Source organism: Armigeres subalbatus, chromosome 2, assembly GCF_024139115.2.
Source record: "Armigeres subalbatus isolate Guangzhou_Male chromosome 2, GZ_Asu_2, whole genome shotgun sequence".
NCBI lineage: Eukaryota > Metazoa > Arthropoda > Insecta > Diptera > Culicidae > Armigeres > Armigeres subalbatus.
Window position 1 is genome coordinate 69017485 of NC_085140.1, and position 21987 is coordinate 69039471.

The following is a 21987-nucleotide window of genomic DNA, read 5'->3' on the forward strand; positions in this document are numbered from 1 at the left end:
AACTAGTTCGTCATCCTTTCCTACCAACCCTTTATTTTCCCTTCTTTATATGGTCGCTGCTTTCATTACGTTTCTCTTTTAGGTATTTTGCTCTTCTGCTATCAAGCTTTAATTTAAGCTGTTTTAAACGACATATACCTAACACCTATTTTCGGGCAGCAGGGATTGGCGATCCCTCCCCTGGCCATCTGAGAGTGGTGGGGCTTACCTAGGATGTGGTGGGTTTTGACAGTGAGCCCTGTTAAACTCCTATAAAAAGCTGCATGTATCCGCAAGTAGGCCCCACCAAAGCGACCTTGTGCCGCTCAAAGCGCACACCCCCAAGTCCTAGTGTCTGGTGTAGAGATGCACCGAATAGTGGTATTCGGTGTTCGGCCGAATACCGAAAATTTCAACTTTTAGATATTCGGCGAAACGAATATTCGGCCGAATAATCTGCCTTTATTCGGCCGAAAAGTCGCTCATGCTCAATTTATACAAATTTCAGTAGGTTTTTTTCTACAAGGAAATAAATATCTTCACTTCCTAATAAATCAAACGCAGGATTTCTTTTGATAGACTAACAATTGTTTTCGAAGAGAAGAACGTCTTATTTGTAAAACATAATAATTCATATTAAATGAAAATAGGATGTGTGAGCTTTGACATAAAGCCATTATTATCAAGAGTGAATATGTTAGCGAGAAAGCCAAAAAGCCGACAATAATTATATTTATGTTTGCCTTATCGGGAAAACCAATTCAAATAGTAAGAGCAAGTAAACGTTGGGCGATATATAGGTCTTGAAAAGCCATAAGTGGTCAAATCAATATAAACGACATGAATACCAGATTCATTGACATTTTTTAAGTATTTTTTTTAATCACTATCTTATTCTTGAAGAGAATACCTGAGTCTTAGTAGAGTGTTATCGACTGATTTTCATTATGACTTTTTCATATATTTGCCAGTAGAGACCGATAGACAAAAAAACATCATGTTATTTGATTTGTAGCTATAAAAATTTGGTCCCAACATGTTCGAAGGTGCAACACGTTGAAATAATTAAAAGAAAAATATTATTCTTGATTTCACAAATTATGTAGCGAACCTGGGGTCCTATTTTCTTAAGCTTCACACTGTAAAGGATTGAAATTACAAAAATACCACAGTAGAATATTCATACATTTGTTTCAGTAATCAGTAAACTTTTTTTTAAATTTTTTTTTTGAATTATCTAACATATTCGGCATTACTCGGCTTATTCAGCCGAATATCGCGATTTACTATTCGGTGAAACGAATATTCGGCAAAATGAAAATTTTACCACTATTCGGCTGGCCGAATATTCGGTGCATCTCTAGTCTGGTGGGACACAAAACAGACCTGACACGACGGCCTTCCGACGAGACAGGAGGTTTGCGCAGGCCCAATAACCCGACTGGAAAACCAATAATTACGAGCAATATAAGCGATAATACGACAGCTCGATACAATCGACAAAGACCTAGGCGACGAATAAAGGATCACTATTGGAAGTTTGAAACATGGAACTGTATGTCGCTTGGTTTCGCAGGTTGCGACTGGATGATCTACGATGAATTACAACGAGCTAGGAATTGGCTTCATAGTGCTGGGTAATATGCGCCAACGTGTGATTGGGTGGCAGCCAATCTACGCAAGGATGTGCAAGCTGAGGATAAAAGACCGTTTCTTCAACTCAAGACAAAATTTTCAAAACGACTTATCTGCTTTTGTAAACAAAGAATCAAACGACGATGGACTTAACCACGATTCTTCTTCTTATCGGTCGGAAAAGTGACATCCGCTGCTGGCCGATGAATATTTCAGTGAACTCGGAGCATTTTAGTTCACCGGATGTTCATGTCGAGGCTCATTTTTTGTAAACATTGCCCGCAGTGGATGTTTTCTTCTTTACCTTTACCGAAAATCGTCGCGTGTCGTCATCGTGGTTTAGTCCATTTGACGAATCTGATAGCTCTCCCACGCAAACCAACACCATCAACAGGTAGCGGCAACCTTCACTTACCTATTGATGGTGTTGGTTTGCGTGGGCGAGCTATCAGATTCGTCAAATCGTCGTTTGAATCTTTGTTTACAAAAGCAGATAAGTCGTTTTGAAAATTTTGTCTTGAACTATAGCATCATCAACCTGCACTGCCCACACGAAGGGAGACCCGATGACTTTAAAGAAGCGTTCTACGCTCAGCTGGAGCAGACATATGATGGATGCCCACTGCGGGACGTCAAAATCGTCATGGGCCACATGAACGCACAGGTAGGGAGGGAGGAAATGTATAGACCGGTTATCGGATCGGATAGTCTGCACATCGTATCGAATGATAACGGCCAACGATCCATAAACTTCACAGCGTCCCGCGGAAAAATATCCACAAGGCTATCCACCTAACCAAGAAACGGAAATCTAAATCGACCACGTTATAATCGACTGTAAATACTTCTCCTACATCACGAACGTCCGCATTTACCGCAGTGCGAATATTGAATCCGACCACTACCTCGTTGCAGTATGCCTGCGCTCAAAACTCTCGACGGTGTACAACACGCGTTGTAGTCGAACGCCGCGGCTTAGCATTGGGCGGCTACAAGACAGTAGACTAGCCCAAGGATACGCGCAGCAGCTGGTAGTGGCACTCCTAACGGAAGAGCAACTAGGTGCAGCGTCTTTTGAAAATGGCTGGAGAGATATTCGATCCGCCATTGGTAGCACTGCAACCGCTGCACTTGGCACGGTGCCCCCGGATCAGAGAAACGACTGGTATGACGGCGAATGTGAGCAGTTAGTAGAAGAGAAGAATGTAGTATTGGGCGAGATTGCTGCAACACCGCACGAGGGCGAACGAGGCACGATATAAACGGGCGCGGAATAGACAAAACTCGATTTTCCGAAAGAAAAAGCGCCAACAAGAAGATCGAGACTGTGAAGAGACGGAGAAACTGTACCGCGCTAATAACACACGAAGGTTCTACGTGAAGTTGAACCGTTTACGTAAGGGCCACGTGCCACAGCCTGATGTGTGTAAGGACATAAACTGGAACCTTCTTACGAACGAGCGTGAGGTGATCCAAAGGTGGCGGCAGCACTACGAAGAACACTTGAATGGCGATGTGGCAGACGAAAATGGCGGTATGGTGATGAACCTGGGAGAACGCGCGCAGGACATACGACTTCCGGCTCCGAATCTCTAGGAAATCCAAGAGGAGATCGGCCGGCTGAAAAACAACAAAGCCCCTGGAGTTGACCAACTACAATGACAGCTGTTTAAACACGGTGGTGAGACACTGGCTAGAGCACTGCACTGGGTCATTACCAAGATTATGGAAGAGGAAGTGTCCCATCTACAAAAAGGGCGATAAGCTGGATTGTAGCAACTAACGCGCAATCACATTGCTGAACGCCGACTACAAGGTACTCTCCCAAATTTTATGCCGTCGACTTGCACCAATTGCAAGAAAGTAAGGCAGTACCAGGTGGGTTTTATGGGCGAACGCTCTACCACGGACCATGTGTTCGCCATTCGCCAAGTATTGCAGAAACACCGCGGATACAACGTGCCCACACATCATCTATTCATCGACTTCGAAGCTGCATATGATACAATCGATCGTGACAAGCTATGGCAGCTAATGCACGAACACGGATTTCCGGATAAACTGACACGGTTGATCAAAGCGACGATGAATCGGGTGATGTGCGTAGGTCGAGTTTCAGGGGTATTCTCTAGTCCCTTTGAAATGCGCAGAGGGTTACGGCAAGGTGGTGGTCTTTCGTTTCTGCTGTTCAACATCGCTTTTGAAGGGGTAATACGAAGAGCAGGGATTAACCCGAGTGGTATAATTTTCAATAAGTCCGTTTAGCTATATGGCTTCGCCGACGACATAGATATTATGGCACGTAACTTTGAGAAGATGGAGGAAGCCTACATCGGACTGAAGAAGGAAGCAAAGCGAATCGGACTAGTCATCAACACGTCGAAGACGAAGTACATGATAGGAAGAGGTTCGAGAGAAGACTATATGAGCCCCCCATCGCGAGTTTGCATTGGTGGTTACAAAATCTGGTGACTGCCGAAAATGATACCAGCAGAGAAATTCGGAGACGCATAGTGGCTGGAAATCGTCGTACTTTGGACTCCGCAAAAAGCTCCGATCGAATGGTGTTCGCCGCCGTACCAAACTGACAATCTACAAAACGCTCATAAGACCGGTAGTCCTCTACGGACACGAGACCTGGACGATGCTCGTGGAGGACCAACGCGCACTGGGAGCTTTCGAAAGGAAAGTACTGCGTACCATCTATGGTGGGGTGCAGATGGCGGACTGTACGTGGAGGAGGCGAATGAACCACGAGTTGCATGAGCTGCTGGGAGAACCACCCATTGTTCACACCGCGAAAATCGGACGACTGCGGTGGGTCGAGCACGTAGCCAGAATGTCGGACAGTAACCTGGTGAAAATGGTTCTCGACAACAATCCGACGGGCACTAGAAGGCGAGGTGTGCAACGGGCAAGGTGGACCGATCAGGTGGAAGATGACTTACGGACCCTCCGTAGACTGCGTGGTTGGCGACGTGTAGCCTTGGATCGAGCCAAATGAAGAAGATTCTTATTGGCAATTAAAAGTGAGGTTAAGTTTATAAAAAAATTAAAACTGGAATCAAAATTTACGCTTCTTATCACATCAATTGTAAGAAGCAACGCAGGGTTTTCATTTTAAAGCATTTTCTTCCATTTCAATCACAATAAACATTACGTAGAACGCGACAATCATTAATTTATCGAATGATGATCCTTCGTTTTTAACCTCACTTTTATCAGCCAATACACCGCACAGGCCTCTTCGGACTTAGTCTGAATAAATAAATAAATAACTCCAAAACGGGCCCTACGATTTTTTTTTGAAATTCCTCCCAGAGAAGCAGTATAACCCCAGAATTCAGCTATTAGTTTTGGTATTAGTTATTAGTTATTAGTTTTGATATTAGTTTTGGTGAAGATTTTTTTTTGTTAATAACGGTCAGGGGAAGAGCACCGTAATGATACAATGCATTTATTTGAATTGATGGAATCACTAACAGCACTCAAGCTACTACGCCAAACACCGATGCCACCGAAACAGTCCATTTGTGCAGAAAATTCTGGTCCTGAGAAGAACCAAATCTTTCCACAATTCACCTTTCCATTAACTAACGCTTGTCGGAACCTTGCGTTGAAATTTTACTTCGTGCTGTTACTGTCTGACGGCTACTCGATTACTTTTTATTTGGAATAAATTTTCAGCCTTGCCACTGGTGGCGCGGCATCGCAACAGACGCTGTTTTCGTAATCAACCCTTTCTTCACATAAAATGCTGATTCGTTGAAGTTGAATGATCTGCAGCAATGCGATGGTTTTCGGTTGAAAATTATATCAGCGCTATCGTGCTGCTGTGTGCGTCCGCTCTGCGTGAAATCTTATTTAAACTGAGGATTGGATCCAAACTCGCTTGATTTTGATGTCTGTGCTTGTGATGCATGTACGTTATTGGTTGGATTACATATTTCTAAACTTTTTATCAATTATCGATAATAAATAGTTAAAAATTAGTATTTTCAGATAAATACGAAAAAGCGTTGACTCTTCCTTGATCGAAAAGTCAAAAAATGGAAATCCATCGAGAAACGGCTGAGATATATACGTTCAAAGTTTATCTTATTTTCGTGACGTTCTCCGATTTTCGCAATCGTAAAGTGTACCCTATATTCAAGTTGATGCGAAAGTGACTAAATGCAATCGTGATGAAACATTTGTGCCTGTTGGAAACTTGCACTCACATGCTAATACGTCTAAGGATATCCACAATCTGACTCATTCATAATATCACTGAAACCAACACAGTCGGGAAGGTCGCGCAGTGAAGATTATGTAGTGTGACGAACATAGCTTTTCATCGGAATGAAAGAGGATTAAAGATTTACTTCGAAGATACGGACTAATGTTCGGACAACTCGTTATTTGAACACTAGTTACATCAGTTATAGCACTGGTTGCAGTAAATAATACTAAATGATTAAAATTTTGTAATAATTTAGTATAAGTTACTGCAACTAGCGCTTTAACTCATTTATCAATGAAGTTCAAACAATGAACTGTTGGGCGGAGTTAAAGAAAAACCTTTGCGCTAAAAGTTTACTATACAACACATTTTGATATTCAGCTTCTTAAATGAGTTCATTCAAAGTTAATTTCCCATATTCCGGGTATAGGTTGCTCTATTAGCGGAGTGGTTATTAATTACTATGTCTTGAACGAAGAGTACATGAGAGAGAATCAGCTCTGAAAATAGATTGCGGCTATGTGCCTGGTGCTGAGAATTTGGTTTAATCAGTACCCGAACCCGTTAAGCTGCGGAGGACGAAGGAGGTCGCACCTGTCTAGCGTACTAGTTTAGTGGGATCAAACCCCACCGAAGAAATGGTCACCCTCCAATACATTTTTCGAACTAATTATGTCACATGTTGTGCATAAATCGAGTTTCAGACATAGTAACTCCTAAATAAGTTATCGATAAACTACTAAATTATCGAAACCAGCTCTGTTTTTTATTATTAATTATAATATGCTCCTATATCAACAACTTTTGCAAATGAACGATTTCGGCTTGATCTGTGTCATTTTTCAATGTTATAATGCGTGCTCACTGCAAAAAAAAATCACATGCCTAAATGAGAAATAAACCCATTCCTATTCCAGTTCTTTATTTCTGATTGTTATTGATATGTAGTAGGAGTAGTAACCCTATGCTTTAAAATCAAATTATAAATCAATAAGTTCATTACCCAGCACCATCATTGATGGTCCATCAAGAACATTTGTGTACAGCTTAAACGTTATTCTTAATTATTGAAACTAAGACCGGATTGCAATCATAGATTTCTCCAATCCACTCGAACCATGGATACTTGTCGCCATTTGAGCAGTCTTTAAAAAGTTTGCAAATGTTTCTTCATCCTATCGATCGCTGTACGCCGTCAGATTGCTATATCAAGATTCCCGGATTATTGTCCGACATTCTGGCTACATGCTCGACCCACCGCACCTACCCACCAACTGAATCACGCAAATATTGTTGAGATTGCCAACATCCGTCCCGTCGCATCCTACACTGAACCAAAGCTTCCTCACAAAAATGACTGATTAGTATGTTGCTCCCGCCCCTTAACGAATGTCATTCACTACCCGAATGATTTGCATTCGGTCGTTTTCGGTATCGGATGACACGCATCTGAATGAACATCATTCGATGACTAAATGATTTGTCGGATGGAATATGGATGATTAGTCAATCGGAAATGAAATGGTAGGAACATGATAAATAAATGCATTGTGTTTAGAATCCGAAAGAAAATTAGCAATGAATGAATTGAAAAAAATAAATAAAATTATTGTTCTACGAATTCATGTTATTTATTTTAAAAATAAGACCAAATAACCTAAAAAAACAATTGTATATCTTGTCTGATATGGACGTCCACCTACACTGAACCAAAGCTTCCTCACGAAAATGACTGATTAGTGTGTTGCTCCCGCCCCTTAACGAATGTCATTCACTACCCGAATGATTTGCATTCGGTCGTTTTCGGCATCGGATGACGCGCATCTGAATGAACATCATTCGATGACTAAATGATTTCTCGCTTAACTTTTCAAAAGGACCTAAGTAACATTTTTTTCATGAATTAATTTGAGTACTACAATCAAAAGCTTTCATGTTATTCTGTTGATTGCGCTATTCAAATTAATTCATGAAAAAATGTTACTTAGGTCATTTTGAAAAGTTAAGCAAGAATTGTCGGATGGAATATGGATGATTAGTCAATCGGAAATGAAATGGTAGGAACATGATAAATAAATGCATTGTGTTTAGAATCCGAAAGAAAATTAGCAATGAATGAATTGAAAAAAATAAATAAAATTATTGTTCTACGAATTCATGTTATTTATTTTAAAAATAAGACCAAATAACCTAAAAAAACAATTGTAAATCTTGTCTGATATGGACGTCCACCTAGCGGCAGCGGTTTCGTATTCCAGCATCGGAAAGGCGGGTAAGACCTGCTGCCAAACAATACATGACACTCGGAACATCCATAAATTCCCGCTGCTACGGATCTGTCCATCGAGGAAAAGGTTCAGATTTCCAATCCAGCGGTGAAGAAAAGGTGGGCAAGAGGAATTGCCAAGCATTGTACGGGACATGAAACATCGCAACGAATTTGCTGCGATTCCGGATTATAGTACAACGTATAGGTAGATAAACGTGTGCGGCACGGAACAACCGTAAACTTTGCTACGGCAATTATTGAAGTTTTCGCCTACTACAGGAATGTTTCGCGAGGAAATTGGACCATCTGACGATTCCTAGAAAAATAAAACGATTCAATTATTCAATTGATTAAATCAATTAATGTTTTTAAAAATCAATTAATTTTTATTTATACTCACTTTATCTGACGCGCAAAAATTTTAGGAGAATATCTTCTAATATTTAAAATAAAACCTGTGCACCGAATTCCCTACAATTTTTTTCAGCGTCCGATCTGCTGTACAACTGTTTTCAAAATGGTGAATATCATCTATCGCGCTATTGATGGCACCACCAATATACGAAAAAATCATTTAACAATTGAATGACAATCATAGTGGGGCAAGCTCAAACCATTTTTCATTCGCGCCTAAGCGTATGTTCTGATGAATAGCGTGCTATATGAAAGGCAAATGAAAATATGTTTACAAATCAAAACACAGTCATCCCATCAGGAGATGATTCTCTTTCGATTACACGTAAGCGAAGCATATGGTTATTTTTGTCATATGATAACCAGTGGAGGCCTTCTAGAGATAGCTAGGGTGACAAATCTTTCATTGCGAGGATGATGATTGGGTTCAGTGTACCAATACCGTATTCTCTTCTTCTTCTCCTTATTGGCATTACACTGGGACATTGCCGCCTCGCAGCTGTTCGTTAAGCACTTCCACAGTTATTAACTACAAGGTTTCTAAGAAAATTATCATTTTTGCATGTGGTGGGGCCAAACCAGCCTCTCTTCCGTTCCCAATTTCAGTTGCTATTGGCCTCCACTGAAGAAGCTCAGCTGGAGCACGTGACCGATAAAATTGAATATTTCTAGGAACTTTTTTTCAAATGGGCCTAATTGATTCTGACCTTGATTTTTGAAATGGCGATTGTGCTCTTAATGTAAAGGATTTTGGTCAACTAATGTACCTAACAAAAAAATAGATTGCGATCTATTTGGTAGTAACGTCTGTTGAACCAAATAGCTGGATAGAGACAGTATGAGCCGTTTCAAATTTCAAGGTTAAATACAGTTACGCCTATTTGAAAAAAGTTCCTAGATTTATCTTTAAATTCGATTATATACGCCAAAATCGTTCCGTAAAAAATGTCCGCGTATTTTGATAGTCATCGAAGAGGCTTCCGAAAAAAATCCTGGAGTATTTACGAAGGCATCATTTACTTTGAACAGTAATTCATACACTTTTCTCGATAGTTAACTCCTGGAGAAATTTCCGAATGGATTCTATATGGAATTCCCGAAGGAAAACCTGAATTTGTGAAGGATTTTCGCAAAAGAAATTTTCGAAAGAATCCCCGAAAGACTACCGAATAGATTTTCCAAAGGAATTCCTAGAGGAATTTTCTAAGGAATTTCTAAAGGTTTTCTTGAATGAATTCCTGGAAGAATTTTCAATTAATTCCTCAAAGGGATTCTAAAATGAATTCACGAATAAATTAGTAGAGCTAAAATAGCTCGGCGAGATAATGATACACAATTCTCCAAACTACTTTTTCAGCCGCATCAAATAAGGGCTAATTTGTGCCCACCCACGAAATACAGCGCAATTTTATGAAAGAAGAGTATGCTGCTTCCATCAGTGGTGTTGGATTGCGCGGGTGCGCTCAAATAAGCCGACCAGCAACGTGAGAAGCTCTTGTTTATAAAACCAGTTTTGCCCTTTTGAAATGTTGGTGCCGATATTGTCTAACCAAAGTAACATAAAATCAAAATGATATTTTGCCTAATAGTCGTGTACCTTCATCCGTATTTGTTACCAACTTGACTATGAGGGTAGTGTGATAGTTCTCTTTCAATATGGAGCTGATAAAGCTAACTAGGTATTTCGACCATCGCAATGGCAGTCGACTATGCGCAATGTTTTCAGCTAGCTATTGAACTACTTCAATCGATAACAATAATTCCGTAGCTTCCGGCAATAAGAAAGAGCATGCTGAGAGGGGATTGGTTCGAATGAGAGCGTTATTCCTAGACATAAGAGAATTAATGATATATGGATGCATAAATAATACACCCGATTCTTTTTTTACACGAGGGATGCGTGGGATGCATTTTTAGTTCAAATTTGAAAATCCGTGTAAAAAAAGTTTTATGCTTTCTCGACGAATCATGCAAAATGGAGCAACTTTGCAAACATTTTGTATGGGATTTTTTTTACACGGCCGTGTGTAATTCGGTTTAGAAACCTCCTAAAATGTACAAAAATCTACGATGCGCCACCAATGTCCCAGGTGTGGGATGCGATACTACTGAAGAAGAAGATTCGATAACGCATACATGGTCTTATCTGTAGGCTCGTATTGCTAGTTGTTATCTATATACTAAATTACCTGCTTTGAACAACCTGGTGATGACTAATGTCGAATTGTTAATTTCAATTCAAATGGTGAACCGCGTGAAAATATCAAAACTGAGGACAAGGCATTTTTAGATTGTTTCATACGAGTCTACTATAAGCATAAAATATATAAAAAAAGATTGAATCCAAACTTTTAAACTTTATTTACAACGATAAAAATAAAATAATCAAATTTACGATCATAATGCAAATCTATGTTGAAAGTGATCAGATCCGAATCTGCTAAGATGAAGATTTCGTTTTCCTGAGACTCCATGTGTCAAAACAACAGCTGAAACAATCGATCGCTTGACCTTGATTTAGCACACGGTTTCCTCTGGGTGAGCAAATGTGAACCAACACGTTGTAAAGCACTTTGCCTTGTACTCAAGAAGCTGAAAATTACACTCCACAGACACCATTCCGTTTTTTTCCACTTGGAAGATCAACGCGTTTATGTTGGCATTCGGTCCTAGCAAATCAGATCGTCGTCATATCCCCAGCAACAATTGTGAGAAACCACAGAAGCGAGTGGCAGTAGGTATACGCTACCTAGTTGTTGCAGTTAAAAAATAAGAACTGCGTTCATCAAGTAAAGCATTTCGCCACTGTAGTTTTGTAGATGACCGATCGTTTGCAAAGTTTCAAAACCTATTTTATAATATGAATAGGTGTCTTTACAAAGCGTCGGTTAGACTTATTCGATTTTTTATTCTATTTCCTTAACTTTTACCTTAGTTTTAGTAATTTTCTTAACCGGTGTCAAGATATCCGATCAGCAATGCAGAACAATTTACATTTTTATCGAATTATCTAATTATAATACACGTTATTTTAAATAACAACCATTGATAGAATTGAGTTATAATTTTTTTTATGCATTACTGATCGGGTTATGGATGGAAATTCGTCGTTGTAATTGTGTTACGGCTAGAGAGATTATATATTTTTTGTTATTTTAACAACTAAGCAGCCAAATTTATAACACATTTTGTTACAACATTTTTCTGAAATAAATAACTCCCCTTGATATAATTTTGTTATACATTATTGAATGGGAAGGCAATAATCATCAATAATACCAAGTAAGCTTTAAACTTATGCTTTTAAAACGGATCAATTAGGCCGTTACAAATATTTAATTTACTTTTTGTGCTACTTGTGTCCGAAAGGTCAAGGGTGAAAAAAATAAAAAAACTCCTCGGATTTGTTAAAGAATGTTTTGAAAATCCTCAAAATTATCCGAATTTTATTTTGTTACCCCCTCTAAATATTATTTTTTGGCAAAAGGGTAGACAAAATAGATTTTAAATATTTGTATCGGCCTTATCATTGATTCAGAAAGTTAAGCATATTATTATCGAGCAATCTAAAACAGCATACATCTAATCTATGATTCTACATTCTTTTCTTCGTTTCAGTTACTCGCGCCACGTCGCCAATTATCAGTAGCACACAATGTAAAAAGTGAAAACCAAGAAGATTTTTTATTCCCACCATTCATAACCGTCGCGCAATCAAGACGAGTACCGCAAGCTACACCAGACTCCAGTCTGCAGTTTGTTATCATAACAAATATATAACAACGGCTGGGGTGATCTGGTTTTCCACGGGTGATTGTGTGATCTTTTTCATTTAGGTATTTCAGTTTTCAGGTTTTGTAACAGTGGAAACTGGTGCAGAAGAAGAAAGTGAATTAGTGAAAGTGTGTTGAGAAAATATTGCAAAAAGGCACCTTCGCAATAGTTCGTTCTAAATGTAGGTCACCAAAGTGCAACTGGTTTTCGAAAAAAATTGGGAAATATTAGAATTATCAAGCACCGTGTGTTAGTTTTTAACGTTCATAACGGCGAAAAGGATCTAATATAATTCGGGGACGCACTGTACTGCATCCCGGTTGCTTAGCGGTGGCACAGGCGTATACAGAACCCGAGTAGTATCATGAGCAGTACCGAACATCCGCCGGGAGATCTGCTCAATGGCAGTACGGTCACTTCAAAGCCGACCATTGTCGTACGCTCCACGGAAGCGGCATCGGCGGCGGCGTTAGGAATCGATCCACTCATCAGTCACGTTGGAGACGGTATCTTTCTACAGACGAAGACAGCCCAAGGATTGGCTGGTATATTCGTATGGATTGCTCTGTTCATCACGTGTCAACAGGTTGGTCTATATTGTTGTCATTATAAAATAAATTAAGGTAAAATTTTAAATTAAAGTCAGTTCAAAACATATTTCGTTAGGTCTTTTTCAACCTAGCGGTAAAACAAAACCATACTGGATCAACTAATTTGGCACATTAAAAAAAAATTATTCAGAATGCAATTGTTCGTTATTTTGACATTATTATTAGATTACTTATTTGAATATATTAGATGAAGATCTACTTTCGACTATTGTACTGGGCTATTTCGATGTTATGTTGCAGTTCAGTATTGAATAAAATAAATTAAATTCTGTCTGTGTAATGCTGGTTGTTTGTGATTCATTGATGATTAAGCATAGAAGATGATTATTTCATAACCATTACCAAAAAATCAAGGAATCATAATTATTACAAGAAAATAAAGAAAACAAGCGTATTGTATTCTAATGCAAATATCAATCCAAAAGGCAAAACGTTCCATTCTTTTATAGTTTTTGTTGGCACAGCTGAATGCTATCATTCATGTATCATTCTGTGCAGGATGCCTCCAACGAAACCTACATATCGTGAGACGTTTTGGTAAAATCTCAAAAGCTTTTGTTCAAGTACTAACTTTTATGGTTAAAGCTCATTTTTAATGTGTGAGAAACAAATTAAGGAAAAAGCACCCAAAATGATGAGCAATGAGCATCACTGCTTTATACGAACAATGTATTATTTTTATCTCACAATTACTAATTTGTAGTCTTTATAATGATGGTATGGAATAGAGGGCTTGGCCATAAAAAAGTGAAGAAAGGATCAATTAAAAATTTAATATTAATAATATAAAAAGTTGCGTAGAATTTGCTCTAGAACAAGCCTGAAAGATAAACGAAAATTGTGCCTACTTGATGAAATTTATTTTTCGTTTCATCATTCTTACGTCTTACTCATTTTTCGCAAAAAAATTCAGTTTGCATTTATAAAAAAATATTCGGGATTCGAACCCAGAACACCAAAAAAATGGCACTGGTGGCTAGAACACACCACCCCATAAACTGCTTATCGGGGATAGAATATTTGTTCCATTAAAGATACTCTTGTTTGCATTGGTTTAGTTACTAAAAAGATGAAAGAAATGAGAAAACGAGCTAATCAACTTTTCGCGGCACTGACAGTGAGGGGGAAATAGTTATCTCTCATCAGGCCTTTTTTCTTTCCCGCAAAATGATTTCTCGGTAAAAATCTGCATGGGTAAGCATTAGAGTGGGGTGCAGTTGTATGGGAAAACGCAAACTTCGTCCAATCAAGTGAGATCAAGGTTTTCTGAAGCGTTCTGGGACCCCAATGTGCAAAATATGGGCTTGACTGATTGCGTCCTGACTGACTTTCCGCATCGTGTTTTAAATTTAGGGAAGATCCATAAAGTACGTCACGCAAAATTTGGCGATTTTCAACCCTCCCTCCCCCCTTCGTCACACTTTTTGCAATAAACTTGCAAAATTTTTGTATGAGTCGTCACGCTGCTCGGAACCCCCCCCTCCCCCCTAGGAGCGTGACGTACTTTGTGGATGGCCCCTTATATGGAAATAAGTATGAGAAAAGGTACTTTTTGCATTTTTGCTCTTAGCGGCTTCAATCCTACGCCTTCGCTTGAATGGCTACTTGAAACCCAAGTATGAAATAATACTCAGTTAAATTATTGGTTCACGTAGTTCGGCAATGCTGGCAAGATAAACGATTGTTTGCATATGATTTGAACAACCAATCTTCCAAACCTTATAACTTTTTTCGTGGACTTGTGCCACTTGGAATGTGCCACTTGGTTTACGATGAACTAAAACCTCAAAAAGTACCAATGAACTTCATAGAATTTCTAATATTGAGACATTGCAACAAATGTCCAACAAAATAATTTCCAATTTTAGACAAAAATCGTTGCAATCTTCTATTGCAACGATTAGCTCCTTGTACCCTTAGTATAAATTAGGTTAAGTTTAGTTTAAGTAGAAAACATTGTAATTCCTACATGGTTTAATTCAACCAGAGGAAATATCGTAACTGCCAGAGGCAATTGAAATGTATTCATAATATCTAAAAGCGTAACATAGCAAATAAGGATGATAGTGTTAAGAAAACACGGAACACCTAGTCTAAGAGATAAATGCATGTATTAGATAATTAGCAAATAAAATTAGTCAAAAAAAAAAAAAAAAAAAAAAAAAAAAAAAAAAAAAAAAAAAAACCTCAAAAAGTAAAAATGCAAAAATATACGTTTTTCCATACAACCTTCAAACACGATGCGGTAAGCAAAGATGCAACCAATCGCGCCCAAATTCTGCACAGTTGTTTGGGACCCAGAATGGTTTCGAAAAACCATTGACCAATGACCAATAACCATGACGTTCCACTCTAGTGAGCATCTTCTGCTCGTGAGATGAGGGAACATTACGATCCCTGTGTGTATGACCATCTTGATTCTTCAGCTTTCTCATAAATGGATTTTAAAGACGTTGGAAGTCATTGCTAAAAATCATACATATTTTTTTTTAAGATCTGCCATCCAGCATGGCCCACGGATTTTTGACGGGGTTGTGATCCGGCGATTGAGCTGTTCTTTCAATCACAATAGTCTTTTTAGAGTGGAAATTGTTTGTTGACTTTGAAAGTGTGATGGAAATGGAAATGCGTCAGTTTTGGAGTTCTGGTAAAAAAGTATCCGTTTGATCGTTGACTGTAAATTCTCCTTCAGCAGTCGAAGGTAGAACTGGAAATGGTATGGAAAGTCCATTTCTAGAGAAAGATACAGAGTAGAAGAAATGAAGGGACCTGGTATTGAACCCACGACATCCTGCGTATGAGGCAGAACCGGTAGCCATATGACTACCACTACCATGCCCGTTTAGCCCGCGTCTTACCGCACGGCTAAGGAGGACCTGTGTTGTTCACTTTGTTTTTATTTCCAACCCTTCTATACTATCACAGAAACATGTCGATTACTCAAGAACAAAATTAGGTAGACTACACATTAGTAGCTATAAGATGAAGATAATACAATGTTTTTATAAAGGAATGCTCAAGAATGTTTAACACTTGTAAAATCTACCATTTGACTTTGACTTTGTTCACTTTTTGATTTCCAACACTTTTAAAAAAGTACGTTTTATCTGCCAAAATCACATAAATTCCATTTGTTCCAATATATCTCGTGAATTTGCATTTCCAAATGATGTTATCGACGGTAAACGATCGTATCGAAATTAAATGCCAGTGAAAAAATATATGTTACTTCATGTGGTCGGGTGGTGGGGGTAAATTGGACACTCTAAGAACTACTGCTGTTTAGCAAGTGGCTATCAAGAAATTGCATTGTTCAATGTAGGTGTGCCAAAGCTTATCTTATTGGTTGTCAAAGTTAGTTTGGAAAAAAAATATTCAAATATGTTACACTCAACCCTCTTTTTACGGCACTTGACGTTAAAAGAATTTAAAACATTATTGACATCCAAAAGTAAGCCTATAAGAAGACACTTGCCGTGGTATCAGCTCAATTATGTTTTCAGAGTATTTGTCTTTCACTTGCGTTCCAAATCCAGGCATATAAGTTGTTGTAAGATCTCCAAATTGTCCTGGAGTTTGAATCAAATGGTCTACCGAATCAACCAAGGCTTCTATGATGTCAACGGCCGCGGTATCAACCCAATTATGTTCTCCGAGTATCTGTCTTTCACTTGCGTCTTCAACTGGGCATCGTAATTGACTCGACTAAATATGTGCATGAGCTCGGCGTACATGATTGGGTACATACCTTCGCTGGGGACATAGTTCCAGACGAGGTTGATTTGGTAGACTACTTGATTCACACTGCAGGACAATTTGGAGGACCTAGAGCATCGCATCTTCTTGTACAAAACATGTGCATGGGCTCTGAGGACGCGGACTAGAGGACTGAGGACTATTTGTATTCACTCCAGGTAAATTTTGAGGTCCCAGAATATCGCATCTCACGTTCAAAAAATGTGCTTGGAGGACGCAATTGGGTGCATACCTGTGCTGGGTACATAGTGCAGTTTGGAGAACCTGGATTATGTCATATTCATGAATAAAATATGTGCATAAGCTCGGATGAGATAATTGGGAACCGTGGTAAGCCAGCCTCGGGCTGAAAGTCTTGCTAATAAAGATAAAAAAAATTGGGAGCACACCTTCTTTGGGGACATAGTTCCAGGCGAGGATCACAAGTAAACTATAAATACTAGGAGAACACGATTGGGTTTATACCGTTGCTAAGGACATCATGCAAGTCGTTGTTCACTTGGTAAGTAATCTAAATACACTTAGTGGACATAATGGCGTTGATATCGTGGATGGGGACATAATGGAAGTTGGAAATTGGTTGATTCGGTAGACCATTTGATTCAATCTCTAGAACACATTGGGAGATCTTATAACATCTTTCATGCCAGAATTTGAGACACAATTCGCAAGCTATCCAAACTCCAGAACAACTTTGAGATCTTACAACACCTCATATACCTTGATTTGAGACAAGTGAAAGACAAATACACGGAAAATATAATTGAGTTGATACCGCGACTGAAGACATCATGATGGTTGATTCGATAGACCATTTGATTGAAACTCCAGGACAATTTGGAGTTATTGAAAGACCAATACTCAGAAGCAGTGGCGTTTCCCTAACCTCAATCTACCTGTGCATTGGATTGAATTTCAAGGAAATTTTGTGCGAAAAGGTATAGAATGACTAGATTTTGATTAGTTTAAACGATTCTGATAATTTTATTTTCCATATTTGCTGTAGAAATATCAAAATTATCATTTTTCGTGTCAGTGCACAAGTAAAAAGTGAGGTTACGCGACACCACTGCTCAGAAGACAAGATTGGGTTGACACCGCGGCTGGGGACATCGTGGAAGCCTTGGTTGATTCGTTAGACCATTTGATTCAAACTCCACGACAAATTGGAGATCTTAAAACATCTCATATATCTGGACTTGTACTTAGAAGAAACGCCGCCTGGAAGAAGCGGAGTGCAAGGAGATGGAACAGCTGTGCCGTTCTCAAGATACACGCAAGTTCTATCAGAAGCTCAACGCATCCCGCAAAGGCTTCGTGCCGCGAGCCGAAATGTGCCGGGATAAGGATGGGAGCATCTTGACGGACGAACGTGTGGTGATCGAAAGGTGGAAGCAGCACTACAAGGAACATTTGAATGGCGCTGAGAGTACAGGCAGTGAAAGTCAAGGCAGCGGAGGAGATGACTACGTCAGTTCAGCGGACGATGGAAGCCAACCAGCCCCCACCTTGAGGGAAGTTAAGGATGCCATTCAACAGCTAAAGACCAATAAAGCAGCTGGTAAGGATGGTATCGGAGCTGAGCTCATCAAGATGGCCCCGAAAAAACTGGCCACTTGCCTGCACAAACTGATAGTCAGAATCTGGGAAACCGAACAGCTACCGGAGGAGTGGAAGGAAGGGGTTATATGCCCCATCTACAAGAAAGGCGACAAGCTGGAGTGTGAGAACTTTCGAGCGATCACCATCCTTAATGCCGCCTACAAAGTGATATCCCAGATCATCTTCCGTCGTCTGTCACCATTAGTGAACGAGTTCGTGGGAAGTTATCAAGCCAGCTTCGTTGACGGCCGCTCGACAACGGACTAGATATTTACTGTACGGCAAATCCTTCAAAAATGCCGTGAATACCAGGTCCCAATGCACCATCTGTTTATAGATTTCAAGGCGGCATTCGATATTATAGACTGCGCAAAGCTATGGAAAATCATGGACGAGAACAGCTTCCCTGGGAAGCTTACCAGACTGATCAAAGCAACGGTGGATGGTGTGCAAAACTGTGTGAAGTTTTCGGGCGAACACTCCAGTTCGTTCGAATCGCGCCGGCGACTAAGACAAGGTGATGGACTTTCGTGCCTGTTGTTCAACATTGCGCTAGAAGGTGTCATGCGGAGAGCCGGGTGTAACAGCCGGGGTACGATTTTCAACAGATCCAGTCAATTTATTTGCTTCGCGGATGACATGGACATTGTCGGCCGAACATTTGCAAAGGTGGCAGAACTGTACACCCGCCTGAAACGTGAAGCAACAAAAGTTGGACTGGTGGTGAATGAGTCAAAGACAAAGTACATGCTTGTGGGCGGAACCGAGCGCGACAGGGCCCGCCTGGGAAGCAGTGTTACGATAGACGGGGATACCTTCGAGGTGGTCGAGGAATTCGTCTACCTCGGATCCCTGCTAACGGCTGACAACAACGTTAGTCGTGAAATACGAAGGCGCATCATCTGTGGAAGTCGGGCCTACTACGGGCTCCAGAAGAAACTGTGTGTCATGTACAAGACGCTAACAAGACCGGTTGTCCTCTACGGACATGAAACATGGACAATGCTCGAGGAGGACTTGCAAGCCCTCGGAGTATTCTAGAGACGGGTGCTTAGGACCATCTTTGGAGGTGTGCAAGAAGACGGTGTGTGGCGGCGAAGAATGAACCATGAGCTCGCCCAACTCTACGGCGAACCCAATATCCAGAAGGTAGCTAAATCCGGAAGGGTACGATGGGCAGGACATGTTGCAAGAATGCCGGACAGCAACCCTGCAAAGATGGTGTTCGCTTCCGATCCGGCAGGTACGAGACGGCGTGGAGCGCAGCGAGCGAGATGGGCAGACCAGGTGCAAAACGACTTGGCGAGCGTGGGGCGTATCCGAGGATGGAGAGATGCGGCCTCGAACCGTGTATTGTGGCGTCAAATTGTTGATTCAGTGTTATCTGTTTAGATGTATGTAAACTAAATAAATGAAATAAATATCTGGACTTGAGACGCAAGTGAAAGACAAATACTCGGATGGCATAATTGGGATGATACCGCTGCTGAGGACATCATGCAACCCTCAGTAGATTCGATAAACCATTTGATTCAAACTCCAGGACAATTTTAAGATCTTACAACTTCATGAATGCAAGAATTAAAGACGCAAGTAAAAGACAAATAATCGGAGGACAAAATTGAGTTGACACCGAGGCTGGGGACATCATAAAGGGCTTTGTTGATTCGGTAGACCATTTGATTCAAACTCCAGGACAATTTGGAAATCTTATAACATCTCATATGCCTGGATTTGGAGAAATCTTGACGCAAGTGAATGTACTTAAAAGTATTCAACGATCAATAAATTAAGTGAAATATTAGAAATTTTAACAAAAATTCTTTTTATGTCACATTCGGTTTACGTCCCCCCAATAAGTGACGTAAAAATAGGGTTGAGTGTATTTTGATCATTTAAAATTAGTCCAAAATAATTCAATTTTGTTTTGGGCTGGGTAAAATGGTCAGACGCTGGGGTAACGTGAACAATCTTGTAAATAAAGAAATAAGTCGGTGAAAATATGTTTAACTAAATACATATTCTTGATAAAATATATAAAATGTTACCTGACAGGTATGAACACAACGTTTTAACACAGACAAGCAGACGTACCGGGGTTGGACAGAATGATAGACCTGGAAAGTTTTTTTATAATTTAATTGACAATTACTCAGTAAAATATCAACCGATTCCTTTGGGTTTCTCATGGTTCGCAGGAAATTCATCTAGTTTTGAAAAACTGATTCAAAACCATGTTCTGACCGCAGAAGAAATTTCGGTTTATTTGAGGGCATAGGTTTTTGCGCCTATATTAATTACATGGGTTAAATATTGGCCCTTTGTTTTATTTTTACTGAAACTCAGTGGCGTCGCTTAACCTCACTTTTTACCTGTGTACTGACACAAAAAGTGAAAATGTTGATATTTTGACAGCCCAAATGGAAAAGAAAATTATCTGAGTCGTTTATACTAATCAAAATCTAGTTATTCTAGCCATTTCCGCACATCAATTCCTTAAATTTAAACTCTGTGCACAAGTAGATTGAGGTTACGGAAACCCCACTGCTGAAATTAGAGCTGAATTTTTTGATATATTGATATTACAGATTGGATGAGACACATCTGATATACGGCCGTTTCCGTGAACGTTGGATCGAAATATTCGCTCAGAAATGCAAAAATTGTACGAAAATGTATATGGAGCGTAAATGACCAAATCCTCCTTCTCTTCACCCCCTTCTACCCAGTCTCAATCTGATTTATAAATGATCCCACTACCATCCCAAGAGATTTAAGTAGAAGTTTGAGGTAGTTTATTTCCAATTCTCTCTTAGAACATCCCGAGCAGGAGAAATTACCTCATTAATACCTCATTCTGTTATTGATACCATACTCTGTTAAGAACTAGCCTTGCATAAGAGGCTACCAAAAATTAATATACACAATACTTCAGGCATAACATACTCTGTTATTACAATAACAAACGCATCACAAATTATTATTCGTTTGATTTTGAAATACCTAACCATGTTATGCCTAAAGTATTTTGCATATAACTTTTGGTATTATTGTTTGGTATTTTACCTCTTATACAAGGCCTAGTTCATACCAATTCTGTTATCGAGGTCGTCGCTCCTGCTCGGGATTGCTCACTTTACGCCCAAGTGACATGACCTTTACCCCTGTTCACTTTACCACCGCTACCTCTTCATGTTTCAATAATACTATTACTCACATTAGAAACTGTCCGTTTTACTCTATTTTGATTATCGTCTTGAAAATGGAATTTTGAGATAAATCATTGAATAGACTAAGGTTGAAATCCCTGGATAACACAGCATAATTTCGATAATTTCTGTATTGAAGGCAACTGTACATAAAAAATTACATCGATGAGATGTTTCTGTCATAGTTTTAAGGCACTCTATTTATGTGTATAGAGAAGCTTTCATTATTCAAACCGTTTGAGTATAACATACTCATAATTTGAAAAACAATTCTGGACTCAATCAAGTTCAATCATCTTTCTCTTTCAAGCGCACATCATAGGATCTGTTTTCATCGGAAAATGCTCGGGAAGCTTTTTCCGATGAAAACAAATTCTTTCTTTAGTGTGACTTTGAAGACGGCCTAACTGTTTAGGTCCAAACACAACACGTATCTGTAAATATTACATTATTAACTATTACATTACATCTGTAAATATTACAAAAAAATATTTTGATGTTTTATACAATTTATAT

General features: G+C 39.4%; 1 protein-coding gene across 11 annotated transcripts in view; it reads left to right on the forward strand.

Annotated features, from left to right (window-relative positions):
* Positions 1-21987, forward strand: part of LOC134208890 (transmembrane protein 184B) — a 72624-nt gene that overhangs the window by 1176 nt on the left and 49461 nt on the right. For 5 of the 11 annotated variants that reach the window (XM_062684849.1, XM_062684853.1, XM_062684848.1 and 2 more), the window contains exon 2: positions 12365-12879. In XM_062684849.1, coding sequence (XP_062540833.1) covers positions 12658-12879 — 222 coding nt within the window. In that variant the 5' untranslated portion in view covers positions 12365-12657. Of the gene's footprint in view, positions 1-12355; positions 12880-21987 lie in introns of all 11 variants that reach the window. The other 6 variants (XM_062684854.1, XM_062684850.1, XM_062684856.1 and 3 more) reach the window with 2 other exon arrangements.